General features: G+C 43.2%; 1 protein-coding gene and 1 pseudogene across 1 annotated transcript; one reads left to right on the top strand and one right to left on the bottom strand.

Moving 5' to 3' along the window:
* Positions 1–4,066, top strand: LOC133906070 (methylcrotonoyl-CoA carboxylase subunit alpha, mitochondrial-like; annotated as a pseudogene).
* A 5,611-nt stretch (positions 4,067–9,677) lies between these two features.
* LOC133906286 (serine/threonine-protein kinase STY13-like) lies at positions 9,678–13,148 on the bottom strand. The gene is made up of 7 exons (XM_062348149.1): positions 12,885–13,148; positions 12,207–12,621; positions 11,184–11,305; positions 10,826–11,034; positions 10,518–10,692; positions 10,256–10,390; positions 9,678–10,114 (listed from the first exon to the last, which is right to left on the bottom strand). Exons 2-7 carry the CDS (start codon positions 12,463–12,465, stop codon positions 9,908–9,910), a joined length of 1,107 nt encoding a protein of 368 aa, XP_062204133.1. The 5' UTR covers positions 12,466–12,621; positions 12,885–13,148; the 3' UTR covers positions 9,678–9,907.
* Positions 13,149–19,484: the final 6,336 nt, after the last annotated feature.

Consider the following 19,484-nt stretch of genomic DNA (forward strand, 5'->3'; position numbering starts at 1 on the left):
ATGATTCACAGCTCTCATACGTATTCTAGAGGAACCTTACATCACTACCGACCAATCCCTTCTGCCCCAACTGGTTATTTTTGTAGATACCCTATGAATGATTCAGTTACCAATTATATTTGTATAGCATAAGTAACATATTCTTGATTAGTAAGAGTTGACACTGGAGTTGAAGAAGGAGATACTGTCAGTATGCATTATGATCCTATGATAGCCAAACTTGTGGTGTGGGGTGAAAGTCGCAGTGCTGCACTAGTCAAACTAAAGAACTGCTTGTCGAACTTTGTACCCTTCACCTCAATCGACGCATTTTTTTATGTCTTATTATTATAGGATCCTTTTTATTTCTTAATGTTGCCTGTCTCCAACTACCCTCATGCATATTGATGTAATTTCAGTTGTCATAAAAGACTTCTACAAATTTATGCATCTCATGATGGAGATATTCCATGTTTAGGTGTAATTTTGTAGAATTTGTCTATTATAGTTTATTTCAAGAAGTTTGGTTGCTGTCATTGTTTTGCTTATACCATACAAAAGCCAGCAGCATATGTTAAACTGACATACCATTTTTTTATGGTGATTTCCTACTATACTTGGCCATGAGTCCTTAAAGGGTGTCCTTCCATGGAATAAACTACTATAATTTTATGAATAAATAGTTCGTTGAACTTCAGAACTGTAGATTTGTTGAATCCTGATGCCGTCATTTTGATAATAATCTCCTTGTCATACCTTGGTGAATGAATGAACAGATTGCAGGTCTGCCAACCAATGTTGGTTTCTTCCATGAACTCGCAAGCCATAGTGCCTTTGAAAAAGGCCTAGTCAACACACACTTCATTGAGCGTTATAAAGATGATCTTGTGAGTATTTTTGCTAAGTCCTCAGATGAATCACATGATGTAGCTGAGCTTGGTGCAATTTTAGCTGCTACTTGCATTTGCAAGAAGGATCACATTGCATCTGAAGAATCACTACGTATGTTATAGGCCCCACCTTTTGTTTTTTGTTCAACAACGGCATTGCCAATATGGCCCGGTAATGAGATATACTTCATACTTTTCAAGGGATGGGGAGACACTGTCTGTATGGTACAATAATCCGCCTTTCAAGATGCATCACTTTGCTAGGCGTCCACTGGAATTGGAGTTGGATAAAGAACATGATGGATTCGATGAGGAACTTCTTAAACTGTTCATTACATATAGATCTGATGGAAGCTACTTCATCGAGGTGATTACTACACATAGGCACATAATACTTTTCAAATACCATTTGCATATTTGAACATGAGCTGATGGAGTGTAAGTCAGAATGGTGTTTAGTACTATTCTAATAGGCACAGAAAAAAATCGCACGTATTCAAAATACAAGCAACATTTGATAGAAACTTCCTCCATAACAATGCAATACTCCCTCTGTCACTAAATATAGGTTGTTTTGGTTATTGACATGGTCTCCATAAGTACTAGTTTGACTGCTAGTTCTTTTGCAATACATTGTTATGAATCACAAAAAATTACCATACTTTCGCATCATATATATCATAGTGAATCTAGTAATAGTATAATAAAAAAAAATCACGTGGCCAATTTGACATGCTTTTACATATTTGATGAACAAAACTGAGAACCTCTGGCGGCACACATTCATAGGCCTACATTTAGTGACAGGGAATATTTCAATAATTTCAAGCAAAACTCACTAGTAATTGGTTTTTACGTTAGAAACTCCCATTATGTATGCTCTGTGATGTTTCCATAGTCACCGGGAATAGGGTCGATGCCACGGTCCACGACCCCGATTGATCAATCCGGATCACGGGACCAGTTCATCATCGAGACGCCACCGAGACGAAGCTGCTGGGACGAAGGCGTCGTTACCTCTTGCCATCGCCCGCCGGGAGAGGAGAATGGAGCAGTGGCCATGGGATGCTCCACTACTGTAGAGAGAGAGAGAGAGAGAGAGAGAGAGAGAGAGAGAGAGAGAGAGAGAGAGAGAGAGGACTTGCATGGGAGAGACAGTGAGAGAGGGCTGCTATGTGTGGTGGAAACTGGAGAGGAGTAGATAAGATTCTGAGTGGGCTTATGGAGATGATAATGGGTCACTCAATGTACTTTATCATCGGTTCATTATCATCTCTCTATAGCATGGCCCACAAAAAATATATACATCTAGGCCACCGAGTGGGATGTGGAAAGTATGTATATTTTTTTCTGATATATACATGTATTGGTTAGCATCTATATTTATAGCATATGTCATTAGTCTTTACAATGAGGCATCGACCTGGATGAATCGGTGTTGCGTTCATCGTTGTTAGTTTGTTGTCCCGAAGAGGTATACCTCTTTTGTACCATAATTTTGTTAGATGTCGACCTGTGACCCCGTTCCTCGACCTGATCCACCCGAATTTCTGACGACTATGGTTGTTCCATACATGGCATTCTACCATTAACTTCAACTGAAAAGATTAAGCAAATGGGTTCTATAAGTGCAGTTAGTTGTAGCTGGCCAGAGTGGTGAATTTCATTCACACTGCATTCACAGCAGACAGGCGGGTGCTAAGCAGTTTTGACATTTAGCAATATGATTTATCTGCCGATTGATATTTTCACTAATTATATTTCATCGTGATCAGACTGCAGACGGCACTTCTGGTTTGGATGTCAAAGTCGATCACAAGGGTGACCATGACTTTCATGTGGATGTTGGTGGTCTGCAAATTGACGTGACTAGCATTTTATTCGAAGGTCAACCTGATACTTTGGTTGCAGTGAACTGATGTGTAGATAGTTGTTCTGACTGTAAATCCCTAAACTTCTCTCCTCTGCTTATTGCAAGATAACAGCAAACATATACACATCTGGAAAAGCATCATCATCACTACAGACAGACTGTGAGAGCTGAGCATGTAGTTGCGGAGGGATAATTGCTTAGTTGCCATTCTCAAGAAGTGACAATTGTTATCGAGGATGACATATGAGTCGTTCTGAGTCTATACACGTGGCGCAGGATGGTAAATGAGATGTCACTCGGAGATCTCCGGTGCAAAAAAGCGAATAACTCTAGTTGCGGATGGTTCTCAACCTAGCCATTCTTCCGAGGGAAAGTCGCATCCGAAAGGGAATGTTTTGGCACCGATAGTTGGTTTGGTCGTGAAGGTTTTGCTCGAAGATGGGGCGCAGGTGGAGGCAGGCCAACCTGTCCTGGTTATGGAAACAATGAAGATGGAGGTCTGGATAATCTTTTTTCCTGGTTACTTTTTCACGTTTTGGCCAACTGAATGAGCACTAAAAACATTATCTTACTCTTTTCAGCATGTTGTGAAGGCCCCTCGTGCCGGATATGTAGAGGGTCTGAAGGTTACTACCGGGCAACAAGTTTTTGACTCTAGTGTCCTTGTCACCATCAGGGTACGTGGTAGTTCTTTATAATATCCATGAAAGTTTGCAGTTTGCTTTCCTTTTTGTGACTACGAAGTTAGTGCTAAGCTCCACCATCGTCAGATTTAGACAAATAGCATTGAGCTTCTCAAAAGGCATTCATACTAGAAGATAATCCAAAATAAAGGGTGAAAATGCAAAAGTCAATAGGCAATCAAATTTATAATTATGGCTGTGCAGTATAAGCAACCAAGTGCGCCCCCCTCAATTTGTGGCAAGCATTAGCAGCAGCAAGCACCTGTTGCATCAATTCTTGACCTTTTTATTTTAGCCAACCATAATGATTTTAAGCAACCACAGTGCTTAATTATGTACAGTACTACTCTATGGTAAAAGAAAGCAGCAGCAATAATAGTAGCTGTGAAACCTTGTTTATAGTGGAGTTGTGGGATCAAACTCCACAGAAAGGTTACAATGTTTTATGTAGAAACCAGGTGCCCCCCTTTACTACAAGATACAAACTTTGTAAGACTAAATAATGTTTCATACTTTCTTTTTGTCAGCTTCCCAAAGATGTAATTCCATATGATACGATTACTACAAATATTGTTGCTTCTACGATTTAGCACTCATCTGAATGTGAAGCTTCCCTTTTGCAGGATGTCAGTGCAAATTGAGGCCGAGACACACCCGGAAAGGGGAGCATAACATGTATCTATCAGTTCATACATACTCCAGGAGTTGACTTGCACAGCGGCCGCCCTCCAGAAGGAAACGCAAACGAACAAATAAAAGGAGTTCATCTGTTGGGTAAACAGCTCACGAGCTCGCAGCTTCAACCCCATCATTTGTCGTCCCGGTTCTAGAGTTTTAGTTACCATTTTGCAAACGGTTACTGGTCCCTGCGGTAACCACGGTTACCACGGTAACCTTACAGTAATTCGGTGAAATTTGGTAAAAATTGGTCGAATTTTATTAAATTTTAAATTTTAAATTTAAGTTTGATCAGTAACCGCTCGGTTTATAAAAACGGTGTGGATTAAATCGTCCGATAACCACGATAAACAAACGGTTACCGACGATACTCGTAACCGTGCCTGGTTCCCTATTGCCCATTTGCACTATGGTGTATATTATTGTATCGCATTGTACGATGAAATGAACAAATGAAATCCAACTAGCCTGCCGTTTCCCAATAAGGCAGCTAAGAAGCATGAGATGCCAGTGACAGGATCAGGCAACGAAAAAGTTGGTTTAAGGCTGGAATCGCACGGGTGAGAGTTTGGCTGTGCTCTGTTATTTTATGGTGAGTTCGCGCTTGATCCAGTTTCTGCGAACTAGCATGCTTATTTGGACTTGTTAGATGAAAGTGAAATTCTAACATGTGGGAAAGTGATGAATCGAGGGGTGGTTCTACAGCGAAAAGCATTTGGGATTCCTTGAGCCAGCCGATGCGAGAGGGCAATTGTTCTCTCCAGCGACGTCAACCCAAGAGAGCCTTCTCAGAGATCCTTCTTGAGCTCGGTGTAATCTAGCGTCCTCTGGAAATGCCCCCACCTTTTTTTAAAACCGAACCGATAGCAGCTGCCTGTTATAATAAGAAAGAAACACGCATATCGTGGAAAGTCTCTCGGCTCTTTTTTATAAAAAAAAGACTTAATTATTTATCACTGCTCTTATTTTTATTGGAGACCATAATTTGATAAACTCTACCTTAGAACACAAACTACAAAAATCGAGTACCTTACTCGGCCACGAGAGCCGTGGCTCGAACACCCGACCCGCAAACGCGCACTCACCAAGCGTACCGCCTTCGTAGAGTCCCTTAGAGAGTGATTGGTTGTCCGCATCTAGAGATCTCGGCTCCGCGGATGTTTATAATTTCAGTGAGAAACGTGTTTGGTTGTCCGTATGTACTGTTCCGGTTTAGTCTGGCGGACGCAAATGTATGCTCGTAGCCTGACTTTAGAGGATTCGAGCTTCCCTCCGCAACCTAGTTAGATGGATGCAGGCTGTTGCATCCACTCATACAAGAGTATCCACTTGTTAGTATCACAAAATCACCTTTATACGAGCAACTAATCAGAATCTCAATTCTTATATCCACTCGTGCGACCTCGGATTCAATCAACCAAACAGAAACTTAGCTCAGCCTATCTAGACAGATATAACCAACCACTCTTCTCTTAAACACTCTTGCATCCGCTCAGCTTACTTCCACTCAGTCTACGTATACAATCATATGAACAACATGATATGCATATAATCAATCACACCCTTAGCTCTTGTGGGAGGAACCAGCACACACCTTCAATTCAATTCTGTGCATCTTGCTGAGGGCCGGCCGGGTAGCCAACAACCGTGGCAGCGTGAGACTGCCAGGGAGATGAAACCCGTGCCAAGAGGATATTCGAGGCTGCCCGTGTCAGATTTGGTCACCGTATGCTTGCTTCTCCTAGGACGGCATCAGGGTCTCCTTTTTTTCCTTTTGGTGCTGCACATGCGTCGTCTTCCTGGCCGGCGTCAGAGTTCAAGTTCATCCGGGAGAGTTGGACAACGACGGGACGACCGGGCGCAGCACTGCCGGGATGCGTCCAGGTGATGCCCCCTGCCAAACCAAACGAGACCCCCACACGGCTAGCCAATGGGAGTCCAAGCTTAGAACTGTCGCCAGCGCCCTTTTCAAGTAAAGGAGAGGAAATGTGCATGTGTTACAAAAGTGATGCACGGTTTTTCACATTATAAAAAAAATGAAAAAATCACAATTACCCCCTACAAGTCGGCTGAAATTGCATATAACCTCCTACAACTAAACTAGTTGCATTTCCCCTTAAGAGGTCAACATCTTGATCTCTCGCTACCTGTTATTGCTAGTGCATCAGTAATGCAATACTTTGAAAAGTTCATTTTTTTAGCAATTGATGAACCCCCCCCCCCCCATCAAACACTGCATTTATTTCTCTTGGCAATTGCCTTTACACATTATAAATGTGCATGGTATTTCTTGAAAAAAAATACATTCACATAGTGCAGACCATATTTCTCATGAAGCTATCTGGTTTCTTTTTGCAAGTTGAGCATGTCATTAGAGAACAAAACATTACGAAGGCAAATGAGATCATTCATTTTTCTGTGAACTAATTGTTACACGTCTTCCCATAATTGCAAAGCAGAAGTTTGTACTTTGCAACCTGTTCATACTTTTAATTTTGTCTATTCTGAAAACTAGGTTCTAATCTTGTGCTGTCAAACCATTTTTTAAATACCTAGCAGACTTGAAAGAAGGTATTTGCAATTTATTTTTTGCTGCTCCAAGATGCTCAGAACTCCTTGAACTCGGTAAGATGCATCACTGTCGGTGAATTAGGAACCAGGGGTCCTCAAATCCCGAGGTCAGGCCAGCAATCCGTCACGTGGCGCTATCCCGCGGGGTCACTTTCGCGAGGTAAAAAAGACTAAGTCCCGGGAGAGGGCGCTCGGGGCCACAGTCAGTGGTTCCCGAGTACCCAGGTTCCTCGATGATCTGTGAAGACTAAGTAACGGGAAGAAAGTGCTCGGGGAGGTAAACGGTGACCCCCGAGCACCCAAGTCCCCCGACGACCAGGAGAACCAAGTACCGGGAGGGGTGTGCCCGGGGCTGCGAGCAGTAGCCCCCCGGGCACCCAAGTACCCCGAGGGCCCACTGAAGGAAGTTCCGGGAGAGAGTGCTCGGGGCTGCAAGCCGCGGCCCCGAGCACTCGGTTCCCCGAGGATCCGTACAAACATACCCGGGAGAGAGTGCTCGGGGAGGTGAACAATAGCCCCCGAGCACTCGGTTCCCCGAGGACCAAGGAAGGGAGTTCTCGGGAGAGAGTGCTCGGAAGGTGAACAGTGACCCCCGAGCACTCGGTTCCCCGACGACCCAGGAAGCCCCTTCGTCAGTGGCCCCCACAGGGGTCCAGTGATGAGCTGTCAGCAGGTGAAAGGCCCGAGGCCGCATTTAAGAGCGCGCGTGGCCTGTCACCTCTAACTGCTCCCGTCACGCTCGGTGTCAGTTCCTGCCATATTCTGGCAGAAGGGCGTGGGGACATTAAATGCACGGGTTCCATCCCGCGCCATCCGGTGCGCCTCAGGATAACGTCGCAAGGGCCGAGCCGTTCCGTTTGCTGCGCTGCTGTGGCAGGAGAACAAGACAGGGCGGGCACGCCGAGCCACTCTGGGGCTGCCCGGTGGACCCTCTCTACGGCGCCCGTTGCCAGTGCCATTATGGCGACTGATGACCGGGCGCGGGGCGCGTTTTCAACCCCCGGTCACTTCGCATAGAGGCTATGATGACGCCCTTTCCATTTATGGTGTCTTGGAACTCGTGCCCTCCCATTCGGGGCACGCTACTGCCGACGGGTATTTAAAGCAACCGACAGCACGGACAAAGACAAGTTGAAGCGAAGCGAGAAAAAAGTTGGAAAGTTGAAGAAGTCTGAAAGATTGAATCTCTCTTACAAGCGCACAAGCTGAAAAAGCCCGGCAGGCTCTGCACGGTTGAAAAAGTTAAGGAAGTAGAGAAGATCGAGAAGTCCAAGAGCCCCCAAAGCTAACAGATACATACAGACCGAAGAACAAGGAGCCCCAGGCTATAGGATAGATAAACATTCTTGTAACCAGCAACATCCTTAAGGGGCAATCTCAGGGCATTTATAGTATCCATACAGGAGTAGGGTGTTACGCCTCTGTGCAGCCCGAACCTGTCTAAAACCCCAGTGCATTTACTTCATTCCGCACTAGATCATTCCACCCCGCCAACCATCGCATTCATATACATTTATTTCTCCGGCAAACTTATTCAGAATCATCCCCCGGCCGAATCTCTAAAAAGAGGTCCCTCATGATTCCTGCGACAGGAGTTAACCCTCCGACAATCACCTTTTTGAAAAGAAGTATGACAAAGATTTTGTTTGTGCTGCATTTGACCACCTACGGCCAAATGCTTGTGTAATGACATTGTAAGTTTCAATATTTGTTTTGTTCAAAATTATTCAATTATGACTGAGACTGAGACTGAGCATGAACTTCTCAAACTTCCTGAAGAGCTGACCGTATATGTTGCTAAAACTCTTTTGTTCATATTTCTATAAAATTGCAGAGTTATCCCTATTTTTCAAATTTCAAAATGTATTTCGTTATTTTCCTTCTCTATAAGGTCATTTTGCCGTTTATTTTTCAGCATATACCAACTACCACTTTTGCTTTAAGGCATAGCTCCTTGAGTTGACAGTTTTTTTTTTCTGAGAAGGAATATTATGGACAAAAGAAAACATTTTATAGCAGACCGTATTTCGGCTTCTATGCTAATTTCTTAAATGCATATTTAGATGCTTTTTGGTACTTCAAAAATGAATACAACAAAGAAAGCAATAGGTGGAATTCTTAACAGGAATTTCTTTTTCTGTCAAAATATCACTGCTATGCTCTTTTCAAATTTCTTGACTCTATTTCAGATAATAGGTACCCTACTATGCAAATGAATCTACTTGTCTATTCAAAAAGAAAATTTCGAATTCTCATGCTCTTATGCAAATGAATCATAGGTGTGGGAAGTCCTCGTCAGCCCGCGAATCTGATGGCGGCGCAGGCGGATGCCCTCTTCGGCGTGGGAGATCGACGATGGCGCCGGCACAGCCCTCGTCGGCTTGGGAGATCGGCAGCCGGCGCAGGTGCAGTGGCGCTTCCTCTTCATGCCTCAGCTTGTCACGCGATCTTCAGTAAAAAAACAAAAGCCAAAAAGCAAGACACGAATGCAGAAGGCCAAACATGCAGTAATTACCTCATTCTCGCTCTATTTCTGTATCTGGATCGCTCAAATGTCACATTTCATCATTCATTTGTTTAACATTACATGAATACCGAGTAACATTAGGGTTTCTCGTTTCATTTCATGCTGAATTATCAATTATTGAGCCGTGAGATCGTTACTATAAAGATATATTAATGCAAGTAATAGCTTTTGCATATATTTGATATCTTATGCAATTTTTGTTTCCGATACAACACACGGATACTAACTAATCCATGATAAAAATGACACGGGCTTTGCTTAATTATTCAGATCAAGTAATGCAGGTGCAACACAATCTGCAGAAAACAAGCCCAGAAGGAGCTTTTTTGCTATTTGCAGTGCCGATGACATGCAACACACAAACCAACAAGTATGGCAAAAGGGCAACAGGCCAAGATGCTGCCCTCGGTGACATGAACACAGGTTCTTCATCTGCACAACGGTAGGGCAAGCAACAAGACAAAACGAATGAAATCTAGCTGAAACTCTCTGTATCGTATAGATTTCTCACTGTTATACTTACACCATCACATCGCTGTAAAATCAGTGCCAACCTTAACCATAACAAGCTCAACAGCTGCAGAAGCACAGTACAAGAGGCACTCGGAGTCCAGAGAAGGAAAGACCTTATATGGCAGACAGGTATGAACTGCAGACTCCCAATTATAGTATACAGGCAAGAAGGAGATCAAAGGGTGGAAAGAATCTAGGGGCCACGGGCTCTGAAGAAGCACAAGCACCCGCCTGCCTGGCCTTCCGGTATCATGCCGCCACCCTTGCTAGTGTCCAGAGCCTCCAAGAGCCGCACCACCTCATCCATGTCGGGCCGCTTATCCGGGTTCGCGTCCCAGCATTTCCGCATGATGTTCGCCATCGCGCTTGGGCAGCAGCGCGGGATGTCCGGTCGCAGATTCTAGGCACACAAATATAGGAAATCGTTACTTTGTTGAACATATTTGTGTGCCCACACAAAATCACTATTCTGTGGGATGTATTTGATATGTGCATGAGAATAAGAGTTATCAGTAGTGGACCCAGCAGCTGAAAAACAAACCTGATGAACGACAGCAGATGAGACATCTGCAAAACTAAGGTCTGGATATGGCATGTCACAACAGTATATTTCCCATAAGCATATGCCAAAACTGTAGACATCACACTTCCTATTGTATGGCTTGCCTTCAAGGACCTACGAACACCAAAAGAAAAAACGAACAAAGAATTACTTAATATGGAAATCATCAGCTAAAACTTTAATGGAGAAAAGCACTTATCCTGATAGAAAAGGTAAATCTTCAACAGTAGGGGTAGTATACCTCTGGGGCCATGTAACCGAGTGTGCCTGTCGCACCTGTCATATCCTTTGGATTCTGAGCCTCAACACGAGCAACACCAAAATCAGCAATCTTAAGGTTCCGTTGTGTATCAAGTAGCATATTTTCAGTTTTGACATCCCGATGCACTATCTTTCTCGAGTGTAGATAGCTCAGTCTGCAAAGTGAAACAAAAAATACATGTATATATATATATATATGGTTACTATAGGATTTAATATAGAAAATGCATGATAGCGACTTTACCCAACTTTTTCCCTGAAAAAAAAGGATTTAAAATAATTGCTTACCCTCTGGCCAGATCCAATGCTATCTGAACCACAACTTTGTATGCAAGCTTCCTTCGCCTGTTCTTTATTAGATATTGTTTTAGCGTTCCTCCAGCAAGATATTCTACCACAACACAGCATGCTCTTGGCGGCAGCTCAGCCCGCGCACCACTGTTGGAACTATCGGCTGGAATCTTAAGGTCCGTGGTACCCATTGATGCACCAACAAACTGCAAGAAAGAAAATAAAACAGTAAATAATCTATGTAGATGGGCCACAAAAGACAGCACCAGACCATGTCAGTCCTGAATAATCACGCTAAAGAAGGTACATGAATGTTTAGCATACTGATATAATGCAGATTAAGAGTAGCGTTCACCTTGGTAACATTTGGATGGCTCAGTTCATGCCAAACAGCTACCTCCTGCTTAAATGATGCTCGCACATTAGCAGTTTCACTTTCCGTTGCTAAGCCATCTTCTCCCCAATCCAACAGTTTTACTATGCATATCATGAGAAAACATAATTAGCTAAAACACATGAGAAGATCAAGACAGTGTAATGCATGTGCTGTTGGTAATTTAGTAAAGTATCGCAACAATACTAGGAAGTAAACAGTTGAATTTCATGATGTCCACTGTCCAGACTCCAGAGAACTTCATCCATTCAATAACATGCTATTCAGGCAGCTATCTATTTATCAACAAGGCTTAAAAGATCTACAGGAATTAAACATCTCAATCCTGTGTAACAGGTGAATATAGGAACAGGACACCTGAATAAGCTCAAGACACCACATATGCACCCAAAACAGATACCTACAAAATGAAGCTATAATAGCTATTACCATTCTCCCACTTGTAAATTTAGGTATTAGGATTGCACAAACAGAACCTCAAACTAAAAGAAAAACCTGAATCACATAAACTAGTGCAAAGGAAAAACTCTGCACCACATAATGCATTGGATATCACTTGTGCTACAATCCATATATGCCATGTGCCCATGTGTAGACATGAGAGCTCTGTTTTCCATGAACAAGCATTTTTTCTTAATCACGTGGAGAATGACACACGGCAGAGCCAACTATTTGCTTGAAAGGATATCCATATATCCAGTGATAGAAGAGGGACAGGAACAAAGAATATTCAGATCATATAACAGCTAGCTAATGCATTTATATGCATCTGCTACTGAATCTAGAATTGCATCATGTGACCTGATTACGCATGTATGCCTCATTTAACCAGCTGATAATACATGTGATATCAATTATCATGCTAGCCTACCCGGATAAGAAAACCATTGGACTATCTACTGGAAACCAAGACATCCTAAACCAGCATAAGCTCATGCACACACCAGAAATGAAGAACGGAAGAAGGATGGGCAAACTGGATACCTGCGACTTCCTGTCCATCATACGTGCCGCGATACACGGTGCCATACGTGCCCTGCGCGATGACGTACCGAATCTCGAGCTTGGCGAGGTCGATCTCCCAGTCCTCCCTGGGCCCCTGGTACTTGCCCTTGTGCTTCTCCCAGGTCTTGGCCAGCTGCTTCTCCAGCTGGATGTCCAGGCTCTCGAGGTCGATCTTGTCGGCCCGCACGTACGCCTCGTTCTTCGCCGCCGCCGACGCGCCACCGGTGCTCGATGCCATCGCCCGGAACCGGCTCCCGACTTCCAAGAACTCAACTTTCCTCGCTTATCGGGACTTGCAGAATCTGCTGTGTTCGATAGAGCGGTGGACTCCTCCCTCCGGACCTCCACGCCGCCGGGGGCGGAGGGCAATTGAGGCCGAGATCGCCAATTCTTTCTACACAAACAGGAATCCATAGGTTTAAATTCCGCGGAATCGAAGAAACTGAACCCGAAAAATCGTGGAAATAAATCAGTGATTAGTAATCCGCCACGCAGCAAGCAAATCGCAAGGAAATGGAAGGACCGGAGCGAAAGAAAGATTCGGATTTGGTTGCTGGCCTCGCCGCAAAGACAGGCAAGACTAGTAGCACAAGACTAGCTTTAACGAGAGCAAGCGGAACCCCGCCGTCCGTCCGAGCGAAGCGAGGGCGTCCTTACCAGCGAAAGGAGAAATCGGTCGGCAGGTCCGGGCGGATCTGCCCTTCCAGCACCAGCAGAGGGGAGCAGGAGGAGGCGACGGCTCAGGAGAGGATAGAGGGATTAGAGGCGACGGCCAGGCGAAGAGGGTTGTCCTGTGTGGCAGCGGCGGGGGGCGACGGCAAGGCGGTGGACGCCGGCGAGATGGAGGAGGCAGGAGCAGGTCAGCAGGTTGGCCCGTGGGATATCGATTATCAGGAGTGGGAAATGAAATGTGACACAGATTAAACCTTGTTTACGACACTGATATGTCATCTTATAGCTAGGAATTTCACAGGAATTTTACGATGACTCGAATTCTAGTAGAAACGGAAAGAATTCTGGGGAAATTGATGGTATGCTTTAAAGTTGATTAAATTTTGATAATATGTCTAAAATTGATAATTATTTGATTATATATCTCACGTGAGCTAGTTTGTAACAATATTTTGTATTTCGTATTGGTTAAAAGAGACGTATGATAACTTAAGTAGGAAAGGCGACACTTTTACAAAACAAAGGAGAAACGGTACGATTTAGAAAAACGAGAAACCGAGAAAGGAATTCTAAATTTACTGCATGTCGATATCAAATTTTTAAAAGAAAAGAGTAAATTTTAAAAACATACAACTATTTTAATATATGCTAAAAAAACTATAATTTATAGTGCACATTTTAAAAATCTAAAACTATTTTAACATATATTGCAAAAAATTATAATTTTCTCATAGTGAGTTTACATGTCATCTTTTATGATATATAATAGGAGGATTAACCGTGAGCTCACCTGTTGTTAAAGGATAACAGATAGGTCCATGTAAGAAAGTTAGAGTTTTTTACAGTATGTGTCAAAATAGTTTTAAGTTTTTAAATGAGCAATTGAATTTATAGTTTTTTTAAATATGTGTCAAAATAGTTATATGTTTTTAAAATTTACTCAAAAGAAAATGCAAAGAGATTTATGTAGTAATATATAGAAAGGTATATCGTAGGTATATCCTTCCTATACAATAACATTTTGGCACGCATCGCATCGAGGTGGACGTCCACATTAGCTAGTGATTAACGTAATATTTGAATGACTAATGATTGCACGTTGCATCAGTACAAAATTTGCCTACCTAGTGGCACTATGATTTTTTTTAAGGAATACAATGGGAGAAACCCCCACTGTTGTATTAAATATATTAATACAAGAGAAGATCAAACTATATAAAAAAGCTAGACACATTAATATAAGAGAAGATCAAACTATATAAAAAAGCTAGACACAAACAACGAAAAAGAAAGATAGGCTATACAAAGGAGGTAATCCAAGCCGAGAATTTCTCTAAGAGGGTTACTCATTCTATGCTTCTGAAGATGACACTATGATTTTGTTATTGTATACCTTATTACATGCATGTGAGCTCGCAATATATATAACTCCTGAAAAATTGAGCAATTATCTTAACAAGATGCTGTTGTGTTGGGTTTTTAGCTGAAGCATATCGGATCACCGTCGTACTTGGGTAAACTTTGCATGGGCACGTGTTTTGCTCATTTTACTTTGACGATCTCGGGGTTAAACTAAACATTTAAACAGTAACAATCTTATATATTTTGAAATGCTAAATATGGAATATGATCACTAATTAACTGTTCAGAAGTCAAAGAAATATTTTATCTACAGGATTGTACTATATAGCAAACCCGCTAACTATAGTTGGATGTAAATAAAAATCTTAAATTACTTCAGAATTAAAGTGTATTAAAAAGTTTCCTCATCTCAAATGCACTAATGCTAAGTAAAAGAGAAAACATCAGATTTAAGGCAGTTAATCTCTTCCATAACAAAGATATCAAACCATGATTTTCTTTTAATGAAAACCAAATTATTAATTTGTTTCGTCATTTTATCCAAATCAATGACTAATTCATCATTATATGCCAATATCGCATTCCCTAGCGAGTCACTAGAAATATCAGTACAAGCATTGAGGAAGATATCACAGCTTTCTGAAGATAGACTGAATGCTGCAGCTTCCTCACGGAAATCCTCAACCTAGAAACCCTTCAACTCTCATCCCCATACAAGGGCTCAACTCCTCCAAAACAGAGGAAACATACCACCGCAAGGAAGGCCCATGACTAATTGGAGCAGCAACACGCAACCACATTTCAATGAAATGATTGATGCACGCAAAACAATATGTACCTAGAAACGCGATTGTAGCGAAAATGGCTCTATTAGGTCATAATTATCATTTTAGTGATTAATGACAACATAGTCATTAGAACTAATATGTTTGTCAGGAATATATATTAGTAGGTCTCATGAATGCAATACACAAAGAAGCTGGAATAAAGAGAGGAATAAATTGGACTTGTTCCATGAATTTTGATGTGATCAAATGGAATGGATTTCTATATAATCTTGTATAGCTCTTCACACGCTTTCCATAGAGTCAAGATCATGAAAATCGGAGTTCGGAGCCAAAAGTTATGCCCAAAATACATAATGTTGTTCTGCTGAAAATTTGCCTGACCGATAGTCCGGTGCTACATAGGATAATCTGGTGAGAACAATGAAAAACAGTCCGGTGTTCACAGAAAATTTGAAACGGAGTCTTTTACCTCACCAGATGATCCGGTGTTCACAAAATGAACACACCAGACTATTATTTTCAGAGAGCTCCAATGAATATATGCACATAGGATAACCCGGTGCATTTGTCTAGTGTTCAGTAAGTTATCACAGGATAATTCGGTGTTCACAGATGAGTTTGAGTGAGTTCCAACGGCTAGTTTCTTCTGCTATTCTCACCGGATGATCCGGTGTTCACAAAATGAACACATCAGACTATTATATTCAGAGAGCACCAAAATGAACATATACACATAGGATAATCCAGTGCATTTGTTCGATGTTTAGTGAGTCATCACAGGATAATCCGGTGTTCACAGAGGCTTGAGTGGGGTTCCAACGACTAGTTTGTGAGAGTATACTCACCGGATGATCCGATGTTAGTACTATTGTTCTCATCAAATTATCCAGTGTTAACAACTATTTAGAGCCGTTGGATTAACGGCTATTGCGCGAGTTTGAGGCTATAAATACCCCTCCACTCAGTTATTTGAGTGGGCTCGAGTCCAGAGAAGTTCATATACACTTAAGAAGACATCCAAGCCATCAAAGTGCTTAAAGTGATCATCCAAGATGATTAAGCACAAGATTAGTGAATGAATAATATTTATAGGCCTAGAGAGTGAGTTGCTAGGTGATTGCTGCCTAGAGAGTGGATCAATGAGTAATCCAACAGTTTACCTCTTTGTATGCCGGTACCTTGGAGTTTTGGTGACTCACCGGCAAGCTTGTTGACCCTCCGATTTAGTGTGGAACGGCAGCAAGACGATTGTGCGGGGACGCGGAGACTCTGGAAAAAAACCTTCGGGATGGATCGAGAAAAGGTCTTTGTGGCTCAAGCTCCGAAGTGATCACGACGGCGAGGAACTAGAAGACATGCTAGTGGTGAGATCTTACCTTGGTGGCTCATCCGGGTGGAGGCTTTGTCTTTGTGACTCGGTGGCTCAAAGGTCGTGACCGGGTGCTGATCAGGAGCATATCTTTTGTGGAGCTCTAACATGGATTAAGGGTGACATTCATACCATCGATACCATGAGAAAAAAATTCTTGTGCCGAGTTTGCTCTCTCTACCTTATTTATATTTCCGCAATTACTTACTTACAATTTACTTTCTTAGATATGTTGCAAGCACTTTGATCGATAAAGTAGACACACTAGATAATTCTAGAGCATATTTAGATAGAAATTGACATAGGTTTATCTTATGTTATTTGGAGTCAAAATAGTTTTAAGTGTCCTAATTCATCCCCTCTTAGGACGTCACCGATTCCTACAGCGGTGTCCTCCTGGTGATCGCGAAGGAGCTCGATGATGTCGTGCCGCATTTGGCGCACCTACGCCTCCCGTTGGTTCCACAATAGCTTCATCCGCGCAGCCGCTATATGTGCCTTCGTCTTATTGCCACATCCAAACAAATCGCATAAGCCTCAGCATCACCACCACACAAAATCAAAAAGGCAAATAGTGAAAAAAAAGGGAATGGAAGAACCATTGGGAGGCGCAGCGGGGCCCAGGAAGGAGTCCCGGGAGGGGGTTGAGGGGAGATGGCTGCGAAGCGGTGGCGGGCCGATCAGGGTTATGGTGAAGGAGGAGGAGACGGGTGACGTTGGCAGGGAGGCGACATGCCTGGAGGGGGGCGACAGGGAGGTGGTGTGGCCAAGGCATCGTGTGGGGAATCAGCTAGGTGGTGGGGAGGCAACAGAGTCGCGAGGTGGCGGGGAGGAGGTGAGGAGAGCGGGGGAGTCAGGGAAGGGTGGAGCGGGGGTGGTGTCGCTGGCACGGCTCAAGCACGAAGGAGGAGGAGACGGAGGCAGCTCGTGAGGATAGAGAGCAGAGAGGCGCGGATGGGGGTGGGGGTGTGGCGCTCTGGAGAAGTTTGGGCGGTTGCGTAGGGGGCCCACCTGGCACCTTTAATAGACCATCTGATAATTATTAGATAATATTTGCTCTCTCCTCCTCTCTCATCCACATCACCTAAGTGTACATCTCTTACAACTCTTATAGACAGCTGATATCATCCTATTGTACATGTACTTATAGATGGTGCCTGATGAATGCGCACCGGTCCACACGTCTCACATGTGTACACCGACACTTGGGTTTCCCTCACACAAACCCCCACCAGAAACCACGACAATGTCAGGATCCAGCCGAAGCTGAATCTGACAAGCAGTAATTTGAGGGTAAGAAGAGAAGGATTGGAGAGAGAATTCAGAGAAAAATGGCAAAGAAATAGAGCTAAGGTTCTGGGAACAACAGAAAGTAATTTTAATACTGGCATATGCCTTTTTCCATACAACTAGGGATATTTTCCCTCTAGTTCAACCGCTTGGAGGAAAGATACAGTGCGGCCAGACAACCGTAACAGTAAAAACGAAACAGATCAAACCGTCATCAGTAAAAGAGAAACGATATCAGCCGTTGGATGAAGTCGAAGCGTTATCCTTTGATCTGGATCGTTAGCGCTTTATTTAAGCAGTTTTACCTAAACACGGATACTTATATCGGAACCGATTTGGATTTAGATATCTGATTCGACAAAATAAATTTGAAAATGCTAAATACAACTCGGAATTTGATATAGATATCAGAATTCAACTTGAATTCAGAGTGTTTGATTCCAAAAAAAATTGGACAAGAATGTCCAGCTAACGCTGCTTCCTTCTTGCGTCTTCAGACTTCTGCTCCAACTGCATGAACTGACGAGACTGAACTTGCTCCGTCTTGACAGAGCCCTCTCTCTCCATCGATCGCCGGCGGCGGTGATGTAGAGCGGCCGCGGACGGAGGCGATCTCCCCCAACCACGTCGACTTCTTCCCCCGCTCGTGGCTATCATCGGACGACGAGCCGTGGCGGGGGACCGACCGCCCGCGCCTCTCCCTGCTCGGACGTATGCGCTCGTGAAGAACTGATCGGAGGAAGCGCACTGCATGCCGTGCAAGATTAGATCAGTGCGCTCGCTGCGCGTTCTGCTTGTCAGGTGCGCGCGTTTCCGGCTTACGTATCATGAACCATTCTTCGTTTTCGTTTGCAGGCTGATGATGCTCGCCATTGGCTGTTTCAAGAAGATGATCTCGAATGGGGATCGGAGCTGGCTCCGCTGAGAAGAAATCACGCAAGTCTGGCATGATTTTCATGCAACAGCAGGTTCATTTTCAGAGAAAGAAGATATGGTGGTTCAAAAATCTACTACCTTCTGTCTTTTCATATCTATGATGAATCCCTACCAAACAAGACGAAAATACGTAAGCCGGAGCACACCTCTGAAATGAATTATACAATTATAGACTTAAGGCCATCTCCAGCATAGGTAGTATTTTTTAAGATCCAGCTGGTACAGTGTTTTTGCGGGGCACGATTCACGCACTGTAGCAACTCCAGCAGAATCGATATCCGGTGATACAGTGTGCTACAGTGTTGCTACAATACTGCGAAGAGAGAAAACGTCCCATAAATCTGTGGGCTACTATAGCACGTAACACTGTAGCACGCTGTTCACAGGCTGTAGCAGTACTGTTCACAGACGCTGACAGCGGCTCGGAGAGGAAAAAAAGGAGTAGAATGTAGAAAATAGGTAGCTGCTGGAGATGAAAAAAATAAGAGATGCTGTAATAGTGATAGGGGATGTTGTAATAGTATTTTTGAAAATAAAAATTTAAGAGAGCCGCTGAAGATGGCCTAAAAAAAAATAACTGTTTAATCTGCTGCATTATATTGTTCGTTGCGACTAAATGTACTTCTTTATGATATATATGTGCCACTGTGTTTTGTAGATATCGAGGTTGATGCACTTCGCCACTCACTTGGTGACTAGGAGATATCAACAAGTCATCTGAAGCTTCTTTGAAGTCAAGTGAACCTCTACATGTGCCGAAGGAAGCTTTGCGTGAAGAAGGTACACTTCACCACTCACTTGGAGATATCAACAAGTCATCTGAAGTTTCTTTAAAGTCAA

The sequence above is a fragment of the Phragmites australis genome, chromosome 23 (assembly GCF_958298935.1).
Source record: "Phragmites australis chromosome 23, lpPhrAust1.1, whole genome shotgun sequence".
NCBI classification, from domain to species: domain Eukaryota; kingdom Viridiplantae; phylum Streptophyta; class Magnoliopsida; order Poales; family Poaceae; genus Phragmites; species Phragmites australis.